This window comes from Copadichromis virginalis, linkage group LG5 (assembly GCF_057382275.1).
Source record: "Copadichromis virginalis isolate Kocher_CV1m ecotype Utaka linkage group LG5, C_Virginalis_male_GT1.1, whole genome shotgun sequence".
Classification (NCBI taxonomy): domain Eukaryota; kingdom Metazoa; phylum Chordata; class Actinopteri; order Cichliformes; family Cichlidae; genus Copadichromis; species Copadichromis virginalis.
The window spans coordinates 17,370,748-17,388,521 of record NC_140622.1 but is presented as its reverse complement, the minus strand read 5'-3'; the positions used below and the strand labels follow the sequence as shown (position 1 = coordinate 17,388,521).

The 17,774-nt window shown below is 39.1% G+C and overlaps 1 protein-coding gene across 1 annotated transcript; it reads right to left on the bottom strand.

Annotated features, from left to right (window-relative positions):
* Positions 1-3,003: 3,003 nt before the first annotated feature.
* LOC146709255 (uncharacterized) lies at positions 3,004-12,824 on the bottom strand. Its single transcript, XM_085456283.1, has 4 exons — positions 12,641-12,824; positions 12,162-12,277; positions 7,229-7,450; positions 3,004-4,517 (listed from the first exon to the last, which is right to left on the bottom strand). The coding sequence occupies exons 1-4, from the start codon at positions 12,759-12,761 to the stop codon at positions 4,497-4,499; spliced, it is 480 nt and encodes a 159-aa protein (XP_085312409.1). The 5' UTR covers positions 12,762-12,824; the 3' UTR covers positions 3,004-4,496.
* Between the last annotated feature and the right edge of the window lie 4,950 nt (positions 12,825-17,774).

Genomic DNA, 17,774 nt, shown 5'->3' with positions numbered 1-17,774 from the left:
AGTGCGCTGTTGTGTCTAAATGATGCTCAGTTGGTACTAAGGGGCCCGAAATGTGCCAAGAAAATATCCCCACACCATTACACCACAGCACCAGCCTGAACTATTGATACAAGGCAGGATGGAGCCATGCTTTCATGTTGTTTACACCATATTCTGACCCTACCATCCAACTGTTGCTCCAGAAACAGACTCATTGGACCAGGAAACACTTTTTCTTATTTTCTGTCATCCTAATTTGGTGAGGCTGTGTAAAATGTAGCCTCACTTCCTTCTTCTTAGCTGACAGGACTGGCACCTGTGTAGAGCTCAGCCCATCTGCTTCATGGTCGTGATCTTCTGCAGACATTGGTTGTGAGGAGTGGTTGAATTACTCTTCCCTTCCTACTAATATTATTTCATCATCATTTCAACTGCTGTAACAAAAGAATTTCCCAAATATGGGATAAATAAAGGAATTCTCATTTCATTCCTATCAGCTAGAAGCAGTCTGCAGCAGTCTACTCTGACCTCTGACATCAACAAAGCATTTTCACCCACAGAACTGCAGCTCACTGGATATTTTCCCTTTTTTAGGCCATTCTCTGTAGACCCTAGAGATGGCTGTTTGGGGGAAATCCCAGTAGATGAGCAGTTTCTGAAATAGTCAAACAAAACCCCTCTGACACCCACAACCATGTCACGTTCAGTCACTTGAACTAGCTTCCATCTCCATTCTCATGCAGGTCGTCTTAATCTTGTTTAAAAGCGATGAGTGACTGAGCAATTAGACACGCATTAACCTGCAGAAGGACAGCTGTACCACTCAAATATGAAGATTCACGTTATTGCAGCACACTTTATCAGAACCAGATAGAGCAGTCAGATACAAAGTATGAAGATGGTGAGTTTGAGAAAAGTTCAGTTTGAATTTGAAGTGTGTGTGTAACATAGACTCCAATGAAATGTTTGTGCAAAGACAGGACATTAAAGCAAAAGCTTTGGGAGTACTGCATTAATCATATGCTGCTGTCCACTACAACTTAAGTTTTGCCATTCACAGTTTGAAGACAGTATGTTTTTTTTTATTCAATGAGTTTTGTCTGCATGTATGTGTGATGCATTTGAATACATATAGAAACTTTAAGGAAAGCACAGTGTCTATATACATAGTGAACAAATTCCAGGGCAAAAGATGATTGAAACCCAAGTAAAGCAACAAGATTTATAGGTCAGTGAAGGCGTTGCATCGTGTCAGGACTGTCAGCAAGAATTTCGCACATATTTATGCGCTCTCTTTGCTTTCCAACTTCCACACCTGGGTGAAAACCTACAGTCAGATGCTTTGAGTCCCAGTGTGAAAAGCAGTCAGAGGCAGCAACGGAGAAAAGCAGAAAACACTCCCTTTAAAAGAGGCTGGCAGATAAAACTGTTCATGTTTGATATCTCCAAACTTTATACAAACTAGTGTTATGGTTTGTTCTTAATTCCCCTCTGCAAATGTATTGTTTTTTGGCTATTGCCATACTGGCATCTAGCAGAGAGCTGATTTAGTGTGCAGTGCTGCACTCTACTGGTAGCTGCTCAGAAATAACTATGATGATAATAATAAAACTATCTACAATCAGAAGCATCACAGGACTGGGAGGACTTAACAGATAACATTTTTGTTTGCTTACATGGAGCCAGAAGATACGTGCAAGTCTATGCAAAATTTCCAGTTTATACTACTGGAAGGAGGACAGCAGGAATGTTGCTCCTAATCTTATTTATGCTATTGCAAATTTGGTCCTTCTGCCAACACGTCAGGAGATCTCAGGGCGCACGAGTGGAAAGTGAGTCCAACTAAAACATTAATATGAACAATTAATCAGAACACACACACACTGGCCACTCCCTTGGGTACATCTGTTTGAGCGTTTGTTAGGAAAAATATTTAATAGGCCAATCACATTCCAGCAACTCAATGCATTTAGGCATGTAGACACGGTCAAGATAACCTGAGCTGTTGAACCGAACGGCGGAATGGGGAAGAAAGGCTACTGAAGTGATTTCCAGCGTAGCATGGTTGTTGTTTGCAGAATGGCTGTCTGAGTTTCAGAAACTGCTGCTGACCTCCTGGGATTTTCCGCAGACAACCACCTCTAGGGTTTACAGAGAATGGTTTGAGCTGCTAGGAAAGGAACAGCAACGCAAATAACCACTTGTTCCAACCAGGATATAGGGCATCTTTGAATGAATATGTTAAAGCAGGTGGGATAAAGCAGCAGAAGACCACTCTCGTCAGCTAGGAACAGAAAACTGAAGTGACATTTTAACAGGCTCACCAAACTTGGAGAAGAGACGACTATGAAAAAAAAAACTAAAATTAAAAAATATATATATCTAGATCTCAATCTAGTCGAGCACCTTTGGAATGTGGTGGAATGGGAGAGTGTGACGGAAGAGTGTGAGATGGGCAGCCAACATTACATCAATATACACCAGAACCATTGAACCTATTCAAGGAAGAATTAAGGGGAAAAAAGTGAGGTTCAACCTGTTACCAGCTAGGTGTAACTAATGAAATGGCCAGTGAGTGTGTATGATGACTATAGTTAAACTTGACTCCTAGGTTATCACACTTTAATATTCCAGAGTAATCAGCTTAAATCAATAGATGCATAATCCCCGTACACTGGCAGTAAACAGCATTGAATGGAAAGATACTCAAATGTATATTTAGTCACAAAAACTATCCTATGTCCTCTGGAAATATTTTAAGACAAAAACGACTAAACAAAGATGCTAAAAAGTCATAAGATGGAATCATTGCGGTCGCATTTGTATACGCAAATATGCTTAGATTTTTTTAGGGGTTGAATACTGCATACTGCAAAAGTACATCTTTGGTGTGACGCATATATACACACACACACACATATATATATATATATATATATATGTGTGTGTGTGTGTGTGTGTGTGTGTGTGTGTGTGTGTGTGTAATTCAATACAATTCAACAATAATTCAATGATACTCGAAAAGATTTTCAAATTCTTTTTTTATTGAATCATTAGAAAAATTACAAAAAGAAAAAGCTTAGTTGCACTTTTAACTGACAACAATGTGCAAATATACATTCATTTTTTATTTGCTTCATCTTTTTGCTTTTGTTGCTGGGTTTAATGACATCATCGTACAGCACCAATAACCATGATTTCCTAATATCTGCTTCATCGATTGCCATCAGCAAATCTTTAGCATTAACTGTTTTTTTTTATCCATCACTGTATAATCTAGTTTCCTAAATTTAAAGATACAGTGCTTAACAAATGCTTTTAAAATTGATTAAGCAGTCATTGACGAAACAGAAAAACAAACATTATTTTAGAAATCCTGTCAAAAACCTACTTAAAATTAATGAATTCACTGAACTTAATTTGAGCCGGCACTAACAACTAATCTTTCTGTTGGTCTCTTTTTCTTTTAAGTGCTTTACTATTTTTTCTGAATTTTTGTAAAACAGCAAATTTGAAAATTCATGGATAACATGAATTACACTTTAGCATTAGAAATATAATTTCAATTAAAACCCTTGTCCATAATGTTGGATTAACCATTACATTTAAGTATATACCACTACTGTTTAGAGTCATTAAGAAGAAACAAATAAGAAAATAAAAAATATTTTACCAGCTGACATACAAATTAATATTTTAATGCAATTGGCACATCCCTAATGGCAACACGTGTGTACCTACTTTTGAAGTTGTTCAGTTTTTCCCAGTGCAAATATGTCATCGTGAAAAAAATTAAATAAAATGCAGACATAAAAATAACAACCTGACAGCAGGTTCTTCATCATCTGATGGCTCAAGATATGACAGACTACCTGCATTTCACTAAACTGTTTTCAAACACATGAATTTAGAGCTCGATCAAAGATAGCAAAATGTAATGAGTATGATTTAAGGTACATATGGAGTCAAAATCTTAACATGTTTTGCAAAAGGGACAAATCCCTTTTTTAAGGTTTTTCCCCATTAAGAATTCAAAACACACCTAAACTTACTAAATAATGTTAATTAATCTAAGCATTTTCACCTTACTGAGAAATGCTAGAGCTTCCCAAAAGACAGCACTTAGAAAGACAATAAATAGACATGATTAGAGGCTACCCCACTGATTACTCAAAAGACTCTCCCTTAAGATCATGATGTAGTGAAGATCCGCTGGTATCATATTTTTATATTATTTGCCCTTTATTTATTAACCCATTCAGGGAGAGCATTTCAAGTAATACAATTATTTTACCACCACATATAAAGCCAAGAATCACTACATGGGCTCAGCCAAGCAGGAACTTCAATGAGAAAGTGTTCTGTTTTTTTCCCCCCTTCTCTCTCATATAATAAACAGGCTTAGTGTGTGATAACATGTCTGCCTGTGTGATAACAAAACCCTGAACAGACATTTAAGAAATTAATACCCAGTTTGATTGTAGAGCTCTATGAGGTTGGTTTGGCTGGATGTAGTCTCAAACAGGTGCAACTTTGCCCTGAAAAGTAACAAAACACGCACAATGAAAAGACATGAATTTGTATATGTCACTGAAACATTTCAGATATTGCACAAAGTGTATAATACAACAATAATGGTCTTTTAATCATTTTTTGAACTGCAACTGAATCCAAAATTAAAGATGACTTAACTAAAATAAGACTGTGGTTCAGGTCAAAGACAGACTAAGAATGACCGACGGATTCGAAAATCATCTAAGATAAAAGTTCATTTCATGTTGTAAAAATGCTGCATAACAAGGTCATCTGCAATTTCCTGTAGAGTAAGTCAGTATAGCCTCAGTAACTTTGCCAAGTGCGTCAGGTTTAACAAGTTCAATCAGGACAAAGTGCAGTGTCCTTTTAATAAAACACTAGAAACATTTATACAAAAAGACTCTCTGACCCTTACTTTTCTCCTCTTCTGTAGAGCTTTGGTTACATACACTTATCATTTTAATTATTTGTTTGAACTGTTATTTTACCAGGGTGGAATATCTGTACTGCATACATCCCAAATACCTTAAAAAACCAAAAACAAAACAAGAATTAGGTGCACAAATTTATTTTGGATTTTCTCTAATCCACATAGGCCCAGAAGTGTGCATACAGGCTTAAATACACACACACACACACACACACACACACACACACACACACACACACACACACACACACACACACACACACACACACAAATATTTGGTTAAATGTCCCTGTAGCAAGGTAGAATCAACAAGCTTCAAGTTTGAAGCCATCTGCCATCAATCAGTTTTCTCTCATTTCAGATCTCTTTATTATGCTTTCTGACTACCGGTCATTCTCATCATCCATTACACATCTATTTATTCCTTAATCTGTATTCATTTGTTTTTCATTTTGGATTTTCTCTAATCTACAGAGTCAAAATTATGAAAATCTTTGAATAAGAGGTTTTAAAGGTTCAACAGTTTTGTTTCACTTGACAAAATTAAGACCTATTAACTTCTTGTTTTTGTAATCATGACTAAATATAACTGATAGTTTCTCTTTGGCAGTATAAAAATGATTTGTTTGTCAGCACTTAGTGGATTGACCTATAAAATGGGAAAGTCCAAGGAAGGTAAGGTCTCTCTGAGCCATTCATAAACAACCGCTTATCCCAAAACCATCAATTCAAACACTTGTACGCAAGTACAGGTTATTTTTAGTTTGTTGCCACTTTGTCAAGGTCTGGATGAAGACCCACACTCTCACTATCACATGAAAGGAAACTGACAGGATGACTGTCAACATAGCAGAGAAAGTTTACATCACCATCAACTGAGAGTACCAAGCTTGGACAAGCAAAATGCTTATTGGAGAAATGTTTTATGATCAGATGAGACTAAGACTGATCTATTTGGCCACAATGACGATTATTAGCCACTCCCTCGTGCTTTACTCTCGCGCTGCTCCGTGTGGCAAATCGAGTGCACCTCTCTGCATTTTGACCACGTGTCACAACAATTAAGAGCAGCGGTCCCCAACCTTTTTTGCCCCACGAACCGGTTTATGCCCGACAATATTTTCATGGACCGGCCTTTAAGGTGTCGCGGATAAATACAACAAAATTAAACTAGTACTGGTACCGAAAAAAAGAAAATTTATTCATAACGCACGTGAAAAGACCCAGGAAAACCGAGTAAACGATAAAAACGATAACAAAATAACGCTGAAAACCGATAAAAACCCTGAAAACTATACACTTCACACCTGAGCCTCAACTCTCGCGGCTCGGTACCAAACGACTCACGGACCGGACCAGTCCGAGGCCCGGGGGTTGGGGACCGCTGATTAAGAGGACCCGAGGGAAGCTCGGAAAGCTAAGCAGAAGTTATTTGGAGAGGAGAGTGACTGCCATTGGTTGAAAAGAGAGGTAAAAAAAACTTCAGTGGTGTGGAAACATTATGGGTTCGCGAGTCAGACGTGGATCAAGTAGACATAGTGTGTAAACTTTGCTACAGTGTCGTAGCTGCACCACAGAGCAACACCGCAAAGTTCACTAAACATAGATGTTTACATTTTTCATTTATTTTTTATATTGCAAACATTTGCACTGTTATCAGTATTTGCACACTATTTTATATTATTTTTTGACAATCTTTAAAGTCATTATTCAATACATTGTTACTGTTAAATAAATATCGTCAAATAATCGAGATCTCAATTTCAGTGAAAATAATCGTGATTATCATTTTTGCCATAATCGAGCAGCCCTATATATATATATATATATATATATATATATATATATGAGCTTGTGTGGATTGGAGAAAATGTATGAGATGTATGCCTTACTGTGATTCCACCCTGGAAAAAGAGCAGTTCAAAGAAATCAATAAAAGCCCCAAATTACCATGGTATTCTTACTCATTACAAGTGTATTTACATAAACATATTGTTTAACCAATATTTGCAGTGGGACAATTGAAAGGCTACTTCAGCTGTCATTTTTTTCAGTGTCTGACCTCCAACCTTATTATGATTAACATCTAATACACAGAAAAATATATTTGGAAATCCCAAGATTCTTGAGTCATTGCATTAACAAAAAAAGAAGAAGAAAAGGTTTCGACACAGTCCATCCGGCAGCTTGTCATCAATACCCCAGTCAACCTTTTTTGGTTGAGGTTTACTGTCATATTTAGACTTAAATCTGAAGTGATCTGAATCTTAAAAGTTTACTTACCCATCCACCTCTCTCAGTGATCCATTTGCCCACCCGCCTGTTGAGGAATGAAGCCAAGGCTGTCTTGACATTCTCTTTCATCTCTGGGTATGAGTTTTTCAGATAAAGTCCAATAGCTGCTGAGGCCTGGATCAGCTGCATCTCTGGAGCAATGTCAGCTTTCTGAGCGACATGACTCTTACATAGGAGCTCCACGCCACGTTCAAATGCAGCCTCTGTAGCCTGGGGTGAGAGGAGGCGGTACTTTATAAGAAGCCGGAAAACAAACATCCTAATAACTCTGACCACATCCATCCATCTTCTTCAACTGACACCAATACTTTATCTCCTAAATTATCAGCATACAATAGAGCATATTATATTAACCTCCTAGGACCTGGCATCCACATACAGTGGGGCAAAAAAGTATTTAGTCAGCCACCGATTGTGCAAGTTCCCCCACTTAAAATGATGACAGAGGTCAGTAATTTGCACCAGAGGTACACTTCAACTGTGAGAGACAGAATGTGAAAAAAAAATCCATGAATTCACATGGTAGGATTTGTAAAGAATTTATTCATAAATCAGGGTGGAAAATAAGTATTTGGTCAATAACAAAAATACAACTCAATACTTTGTAACATAACCTTTGTTGGCAATAACAGAGGTCAAACGTTTACTATAGGTCTTTACCAGGTTTGCACACACAGTAGCTGGTATTTTGGCCCATTCCTCCATGCAGATCTTCTCGAGAGCAGTGATGTTTTGGGGCTGTCGCCGAGCAACACGGACTTTCAACTCCCGCCACAGATTTTCTATGGGGTTGAGGTCTGGAGACTGGCTAGGCCACTCCAGGACTTTCAAATGCTTCTTACGGAGCCACTCCTTTGTTGCCCGGGCGGTGTGTTTTGGATCATTGTCATGTTGGAAGACCCAGCCTCGTTTCATCTTCAAAGTTCTCACTGATGGAAGGAGGTTTTGGCTCAAAATCTCACGATACATGGCCCCATTCATTCTGTCCTTAACACGGATCAGTCGTCCTGTCCCCTTGGCAGAAAAACAGCCCCATAGCATGATGTTTCCACCCCCATGCTTCACAGTAGGTATGGTGTTCTTGGGATGCAACTCAGTATTCTTCTTCCTCCAAACACGACGAGTTGAGTTTATACCAAAAAGTTCTACTTTGGTTTCATCTGACCACATGACATTCTCCCAATCCTCTGCTGTATCATCCATGTGCTCTCTGGCAAACTTCAGACGGGCCTGGACATGCACTGGCTTCAGCAGCGGAACACGTCTGGCACTGCGGGATTTGATTCCCTGCCGTTGTAGTGTGTTACTGATGGTGACCTTTGTTACTTTGGTCCCAGCTCTCTGCAGGTCATTCACCAGGTCCCCCCGTGTGGTTCTGGGATCTTTGCTCACCGTTCTCATGATCATTTTGACCCCACGGGATGAGATCTTGCGTGGAGCCCCAGATCGAGGGAGATTATCAGTGGTCTTGTATGTCTTCCATTTTCTCATGATTGCTCCCACAGTTGATTTTTTCACACCAAGCTGCTTGCCTATTGTAGATTCACTCTTCCCAGTCTGGTGCAGGTCTACAATACTTTTCCTGGTGTCCTTCGAAAGCTCTTTGGTCTTGGCCATGGCGGAGTTTGGAGTCTGACTGTTTGAGGCTGTGGACAGGTGTCTTTTATACAGATGATGAGTTCAAACAGGTGCCATTCATACAGGTAACGAGTGGGGGACAGAAAAGCTTCTTACAGAAGACGTTACAGGTCTGTGAGAGCCAGAGATTTTCCTTGTTTGAGGTGACCAAATACTTATTTTCCACCCTGATTTACGAATAAATTCTTTACAAATCCTACCATGTGAATTCATGGATTTTTTTTTCACATTCTGTCTCTCACAGTTGAAGTGTACCTCTGGTGCAAATTACTGACCTCTGTCATCATTTTAAGTGGGGGAACTTGCACAATCGGTGGCTGACTAAATACTTTTTTGCCCCACTGTATGTGGACATCACATTTAGGGTTGTCTAGACCAAAGTACAAAATTTTGCTTTACAAGGGCCTGATATCCACGTGCGAGGACATTATACTGCCACTGTTCTATTGAAATTTAAAACGAATGTCCTCATATGTGGATCTCATTTTTCTCAGAAACAAAAATCAGGTAAAAAAAAAAAAAAGTCTGGTAATACTTTGTTTCTACATTCATCAGGTGCCAATCAGCCCAAATAGCAAAGACAAATTAAAAATGCATGCCATGAAAGAGTTCGGGTCTAGTTTAGTTTACCTTGGGAGAATGTAACTGCATGTTTTGGGTATTTATCTTCATTCAATTGATTTTATTTAAAGGTGGCACACTTTGGAAATATGGGCGATCGTGGCTCAAGAATTGGCAGTTCGTCTTGTAACCGGAAGGTTGCCGGTTCGAGCCCCGGCTCGGACAATCTCGGTTGTTGTGTCCTTGGGCAAGACACTTCACCTACCGCCTACTGGTGTTGGCCAGAGGGGCCGATGGCGCGATATGGCAGCCTCGCCTATCAGTCTGCCCCAGGGCAGCTGTGGCTACAACTGTAGTTTGCCTCCACAGTGAGTGAATGAATAGTGGAACTGTAAAGCACTTTGAGGTTTCTCGAAAAGCACTATATAAATGCAATCCATTATTATTAAGTGTTAATATAAAGTATGGTTTATTATTAACTACATTATTATATTTCCAGCTAGAGCTGGGCGATAGAACGATAACGATATGTATCGCGATATAACTTTTACTCGATAGGGAAATTAAGCTATCGCGATAGACCTCGCCGCTCTTGTCCTCTTAAAAAAACAAAAAAAAAAAAAAAAAAGGTCAGCCAATCCAAACTAAGTAGCGCAGAGCCGAACCAATCACAGCCGCAGCGTCACGTCGCGTGACTTGTTACGTACAGCACAAGTGCCAAGCCGCACGTGTGTTTGTTTGGGAAGCAGCCAGCGCGTAATGGAGGAAATGAGTGTGCCGACTAGAAAAATCAACCGAGCGTGACCGAAGAGAAAACAGATGATGGTTCCAATGCCGGAGAGATTGTCGAACGGAAGAGCCATAGAAGCTCCGTAGTGTGAAGGTATTTCGGCTATTTCAAGTCTGACAAAAAACAGAGTAGCGTGCACTGTAAATTGTGCCGAAAGCAAGTCTGGAAATACAATAAACTGGTGCATGCGTCACACTGTGCGCCACGTTATTGTTTCGGTGAAATGAATTTCTACAATACTGTTACTGTTAATTCTACTCTCTGCAGTGTTTAAATGCTTACATATACACACAGTTACTGTCCCTCCACACATAAGACTCGGTTCTGCTTCTATGCCCTAGCTTTGTTTACTTTTTCCCACCGAGGCTTCTAGACTTCTGATTGGCCAACATTTCTGCACGGTTAGGAATCTAGCGCCACCTGCTGCTTTGGCATGTTCATAGCAGCGTTTTTCTTCATTTCTGCCTTTATGTGTGGACGGGATTATTTTTTTAAAACGAAAACGGAAAATCTCCGTTTTCAAAAATACCCGTGTACGTGTGGACGTAGCCTCAGTCTCTGACTGGAAGCGCTAATTCGTCATTCGGCTTTTGTCAGACTAAAGTAACTGTTAAAACTGTTTGAAAAGCTCAGCTATACAACAAGGAGAGATTGAGAATTTCCTTTTAGTTCTCAGTTTATTTGATATTGACAAAAGTTAGTCAGTTTTGTCTGTTCTTCTGTAAAACAAACTAAGATTTATTTTTAGAATTAATATTTTGTTTCTAAGTGGAATTGACAATTTAGTCTGTTTCGTTTGTTCTATTTTGAAACTTAAACGCTTTAGCGGCTGCCTTTTGTGTAGTTTGCAATATTTGCCTTTATTTATCTGAAAAAGTCTCATGTTCCTTAAGTACATCTACCCTGTTGAACTTATTATGGGAAATAAATATTTAAATAAAAACAAGCTGCTGATTATTTCACATTTTACTTGTGAGCAACGGCACATTTAAATCTTACAAATATAGTTATTTGGCTTATATCGTGATAGATATCGTTATCGCCTGAAATGAAAAAAACATATCGTGATATGAAAAAATCTCATATCGCCCAGCTCTATTTCCAGCTCATCTTTGTTAGTAGCTATTATATAAGCCATGCACTAACCAAACAGAGTGTTTGGTTAGTGCATGGCATGACATGACTGTCGTTTTTTTTTTTTTTTTTTAAAGCAAATATCTTAGTGCACTGAACATGACAACAGCTAGTAGACTGCAGTCAACTACAGTCAAATGCCTCACAGGGGGCAGATCTCGATTTTGAGAAAAACCCAAACCTTAGAGGAACATTTTCAGCACCTTGTTGAATTCATGAAGAATTAAGAAGAATTGCTACTTCCTGGTCCAACCCCAGACTGCCTGGTGAGTGTTTTAGTTGCTCTCTAATTCTAAGAGAGCAACTAATTCTATCCATTTTTAAAATATTGTGTTTAATGTATTTCATGGTGACTCTGGTGATGATCTAACACCGAAATATATGGTTCAGAATCAAACTGGGACTTTAAGCTCTTCCCATTATCTAACACAGGGGTGCCCAATCCCGGTCCTCGAGAGCTACCGTCCTGCAGCTTTTAGATGCATCCTTGTTCCCACACACCCGAATCAAATGAATGGCTTGTTATCAGGCCTTTGCCAAACACGATGGCATGCTGAAGAGGTAATCAAACCATTTGATTCAGCTGTGTTGGAGTAGGGATGCATCTAAAAGCTGCAGGATAGTAGCTCTCGAGGACTGGGATTGGGCAGCCCTGATCTAACATTATCTAGCTCAGCTGTTACAAAACCAAACTGGACACTGTAGATTTAGAAACTTAAAACAGTTTACAATCATCCTGCTGCTGTGTGAATAATGACAAAGAGGACATTAAATAAGGATGTGTTTTTATGGGTTTACCTCTGTTGCTGCGGTTTTCTTCAGCTCATCTAATGCTTTTTTAAAATTGGGGTCCTTATTCAGGGTATCGGCGACAGCTCTCAGTTTATCAGCGATTATAACCGGGTCAAAATCGTCTTTAAAAACACAGAAGCACACGGTTAATACGTTTGTCATATTAACACTGACAGTCATCCTACGTTAGACCTGCTAACAACAAGCAATGGACGAAGACACTGAGATGAACTCCGTGGGGTATAAGAGGAAATAATAATATTAGACTAAAAATGCCAGACTCAAAACGTCTTCTTCATGTTTTAATATTATTTAATGTCTGCTAGGAGCGAATTTCGACTGCAGCAGAAATAAAACAAGGAAACACTTTAATGCCAACCATTCAAAAATGAAAGCGTTCAGAGTAAGCGTTTTAGCTTACTGTGGCTAGCTTACTCGGTTGGGTATAAGAAACGTTATATTTCACATACAAAAGCTGCACTAACCTGAACTGTCAGTCTCCAAATCACCATCTATCATACGGGGCCTCGCACTGTTTTCGTCGTTAAACAGCGATTCAATTATCTCGTTTGTTTGCCACTCTACAATTTTTTCATCCGGCGCCATGGCTATGACTAACTATAAGCAGCCGGAGGAGCAATAGTTGGCTAATTTCCGGTGTGCGCCACTCCCCTCTCACCATCCACGTATCCGTGAAAACACAGGATTAAAATAATACTATCCTGCTTATGCACAAAACACCTATTATATTTTTGTGCAAACAGGCTACATTAAACGTCAAATAATGAAGTCTGTCACGTTTTACATTCTTCTTGCATGTTGTCCCTAACAGAGTCTTCTGTTACAGACAACATTTTTCTTCAGGTTTTGAGGTTAACACTTCATCATTGCATTTGTCTGAACTTTTATTCGGTCACTTTGAATCTATTTAAAGGCGTACGGGAGTGGGATGGGCTGTACTGTGACGGTTGTGTTTTCTTCACTTTGAAAAATATTGCATCATTTCCTGGTGAAGAACTCAACCCTAACTAGCCTGAACCGAACAATACCCCACTCATAATTCAACGCTGAAATTAAACGTGTGAGAGTACTTCTATTTGGGCACCAAAAATCATTGGTGATGGAGATCCTTTATGGGGTGCTCAACAGGGTCGGCAGCAGACCATAGGAACTAAACAGATAACTAACTTTCTTGGATTGCAGATACAAAGCAGGAGAGTCTTGGTTTGAGGGTGGGTCAGTAAACTCACAAGATACTAGGCCGAGTATTTGTGAGTGCAATATCCTTGACATATTTCCTTCTCTTTTTTTCTCGTAATATCCGAGTAGGGTCATGCTTTTCATTATGAAACTGTTTGAACGAGAGTAACTTGCAGTTGAAGTGTATCTGCAGAAGTCCGGGTGACTTTACTGGCCTACACCCCGTCCATGCTCAAACACTCTTAAATTTCATCATAGTACCCCTAGAAATAACTATAGTGATAGCAATTATAATAATGTATTTTGATATTGTTTTCTAACATTTTCTTTTATTTCTCAACTTTTCTGTTAGAGTCGCTTCAGGTTTAAACAAGTTTTAATCCCCCGTGTTCCTGATATCATGATGTTACACTACATTCACACAGATGCTCTGCATTCTTCAGCAGTGTGGCAAGTTCATTGTGTGTTTACATTCCAGCAAGTCTCCAGAGGGCAAATGAGAAATGTGACCTGTCAATGGCCAGCGGCAGCCCATATTCAATTAGAATATTGTTATAAAGTTATTTAAAATAAGCCTTTTATTGGTAGTAAAATCTGTTTCACTGTTACATTTACCTTTTGGTGACAGGACAAAGGCTGAGGGAGGAGGACAGAGATGCAGAGAAGGAGAGACAGCAAAGAAAAAAGAAACAGGTAACAGTGGACATGCAGTGAAAGTCAATAATATTTAACAAGGTTTCTGTTTTGCTCACATTCATTGATGATGAGTTCAAATTCTACACAGAGCATATTAATTGATATGAATGGTAGGATTTACCAGGATTTCATATGAAAATCTCCAAAAGCTCATATGCTTTTGGAGATAAGTTTGTAATTACATAATTTACAAGAACAGACACTAGACACACAACCTGTTGTGCAGTTTATCTCCAGAAGATGGCGGCATTCACCTTCTGACCATGCCCTTTCATGTGAGCTGCCCCACCCTGGTGCAAACACCGTGGCTCTTGGACACTAAGACAATAGTTTGAGCAACATCTACATTATTCACATTCTTAATTACAACATGTGGTGGTACCATACATGTTAGAACATTGTGTGCATATGCATCTGGTGTGCACACAAAGCAGAATCGTTAATGCATCATCCCATACGCTGCATAAACACCAGGATTTTTAACCAATAGCTAAAATTTAAATCTCAATGCAAAACAAGGAGCACTGTCTCACAGTACACCAGCCTTTCTAGCTGTGAGTATGAGATTTGTGGACAGGTGACCATGATATTTCAGCAGAGAGCTCAATACAGTTTTTTCTGATTTATTTTATTAGCCCAAGCTAACTTGGGACCAGCCAACACTTTGATTTCTAAAAGACAGTGCAATAGCTGCTAAAGGCCCCTTTTTGCTTCATTTTAGTCTCATCTGTACAAGAATGATGTTGACTTTTGTGCTTATGATACTTGTTAATGAAACCACGTAAATAAAAAAGAGAAGTTGATAGAGTCACTAATTAAAGTGGCTACTAAAGAGGAGTTACCACCAGTGATTACTAGTCATGTTTTTGAGAAGTACAATCTAAAGAAGTCTACAGCAAAATAAGATTCAGCAGCTGGTAGGTTGGAAAACAGGCTAATAGTCAGAAATCTAGGCAGTGTAGATACAAAAATCTAGCAACCCCCCCTCAAACAATAAAAACAAATGAATACAGATTAAGGAATAAATAGATTGGTAATGGATAATGGATCATGGATTTATAGGAGAATCATTGAGGGTAACTGGTGGTCAGAAAGCATCTGAAATGAGAGAGTATTGATTGATGGCTGTAGAACAGTGTTTAATAATAATGGATACTTTTATTGATCCCCATGGGGAAATTACTTGTTTTTCTCTGCATTTGACCCATTCACTTAGTGAAGCAGTAGGCAGCCCACTAAGCAGGCGCCCGGGGAGCAGTGTGTAGGGACGGTACCTTGCTCAGGGGTACCTCAGGGTAGCCGTTAAGTGGATTCGAACCGCCGACCTTCCGATCATGGGGCGACCACTTTACCTACTGAGCTATCCCTGCCCCTTTATCAGTTGAAATGTTGGCAATCATTTGGAGCCAATAGCCTAAGCAAATAAATTCAAAGAGAGGACAAGAGGAAGATAGATGGAAAACCCTGTGAGTAGTTAACTGCAGGGCTTTTGGTTAAATAAGAACATATGAGGTGAAGCAGGCAAGTAATAAATCCTGCATTACAGATGGCACATTCTATTTTTTACTTTCATTAGGTACTAGAGCTGATTAAGACCATACTATTGCACATATTATGCACACAATTAGCCAGTTCAACTGGCTAATTCACACTGGCTCTGAACTTTGACTCTTTTACTCTTTTATCCAACGAAACGAATAAAAAGGGCATGCATGTTAGTCAGAAGGGGTGCACTTCCACTGTGGATCACGTGATGGTCAAAAGGATGCTGGCCATTCTATACTAAGGGTATTCTTCAAATACTATTCAGCATATTTTTCTGGTATACTAAATTGTATTGTTGTATGGGTACTGGAGCACAGCTGACATTTTGCTTTGGAGGGTAAGAGTTCTCCTGTCACAAGCATCAGCTTGTTTTCTGTGTTCATGACTGTAACAGCACAGAGATTCATTTCTGAAGCCCTTGAATCAGTGTGGAGTGGAAAGGAGAGGTTACCAATTCTTTTCAGCTTAGTCGGGATCCTCTCTTCTGGCTTTGTGTAATGAAATACCTGATCAATAACTGCTGGTGTTGTTGCTTTTCATTATTTATGCACTGTGGTACCAGTAGTCCCAGCATTTCACTGAGCATTATTCCACCTTGTATCGGCCTGTGAGAGTTTTTATAGTTTACAAAGCACATACGTCTGGTTTAAAATGGTCCTGTCTCCCAAGGCCTTTTTATCTATACGCCATCCCTTTGACCATGTATTTTGGCAGATCCACTAATGCCCATTAACTATTGGTAATTTTGATACATCTAATCCTGGGCAAATGGTAACTGGACTTGTTCTTATACGACACTTTTTTCTACTACATTTGGGTTGTTAAAGCACTTCATACATTCAGATCTATTGATGCCTAAGCAGTTTTGAACACATTGGAAAGAATAACTTGGGGTTCGGTATCTTGTACAAGGATACTTGGGCATGCAGACTGGAGCAGCCAGGGACTTAACCACCTTCTCATTAATAGATGATCTACTCTACCTTCTGAACTACAGCCACTCCATGGTAAGCTATTTCAGACATATCCTAGGAAGACACAAGACACAACTAGGGCATGCTGGAAAGATTATTATGGGAGGATTATTTCTTACTGGCTTGGGAATGCCTTGGTGTATCCTTGGAAGAGCTCGAGTTGAGGTGGTTAGGGAGAGGGAGGTCTGAGTGTCTGTGCTTAGACTGCTGTCCATACAGCCTGGACCTGGATAAACAGCAGAAAATGCATGGTTCAATATGTGTATATATGTTATACACCACTTTGCATTTATTCATGAATTATTATTAAACTTTGGTTCTCTTCCACAGTGTGTCTTTTGTCCCATATCTTCAGGATATGCTATCTGCCACAACAGGATGGCTACGCTTCCCTGAATCTAGCTCTGGCGAGGTTTCTTCTTGTTAAAAAGGAGTTCTTCCTTCCCACTGTTGCCAAGTGCTCACTTATACTGGGTCCTCTGATTATAGTGGTTTTAACCTTATTATTTAGGATTGTTACGGTACAATATAAAAAACCTTGAGCTGATACTTGTTGTGAATACGAGTTATATAAATAAATTGAATGGATGTTACAAAAACAGCTGCTTATCCTGCACATTTTGCCCAGTCCTTCAGTTAATGCCACCAATGCACCTCAGTGCAGTCATATTTACATAATAAATCCATTCTGAGTGAGCTGATTCACTGAACCAGGGGTTAGTTTAATACAACTTTTAATCACAGAATAATTTCAATTCTCTGCCCACACACTGCCAATAATAATAATGGCACATCAAAACTCTTTCCAGCTATACAAGGAAGAGGAAATATATTTTGTTTTTAAATGATGTGTTTTGAAAAATATTGTTTCTAAATTTCATGTTAATTTCTTTTACATATTTTATACAACTCTTTCTCGTGCTCATGTGCCACATGTTGTGTATTCATTATCACTGCTCTAAGATCCACTTTGGATTCCAAATCTATGACACTGGTGTGAGTGCACATTATGATATCCTGAGCACAGATCGGAGATTGACTAACAGCAAGTCTGCATCTACACATTAACTTACCTTCGATTATAAAGATCCTGCTGGTCTAATTAATTCTGAAGGATTAGAGTGCTGCTCTTCGCTGCTCACTTATTGCTTCTCGCACTAAGTGTGCTTCTCTCAACTGAGTTTACAGTCCTCTTTTTGTAGTA

Excerpts from the sequence above, each read along its gene's own strand:
- LOC146709255 (XM_085456283.1), bottom strand. The coding sequence starts at position 12,761 with ATGGCGCCGGATGAAAAAATTGTAGAGTGGCAAACAAACGAGATAATT. Across the intron at positions 12,278-12,640 it reads TTTGGAGACTGACAGTTCAG|ACGATTTTGACCCGGTTATA; the intron begins GTTAGTGCAGCT and ends GTGTTTTTAAAG. Across the intron at positions 4,518-7,228 it reads TCACTGAGAGAGGTGGATGG|GGCAAAGTTGCACCTGTTTG; the intron begins GTAAGTAAACTT and ends GTTACTTTTCAG.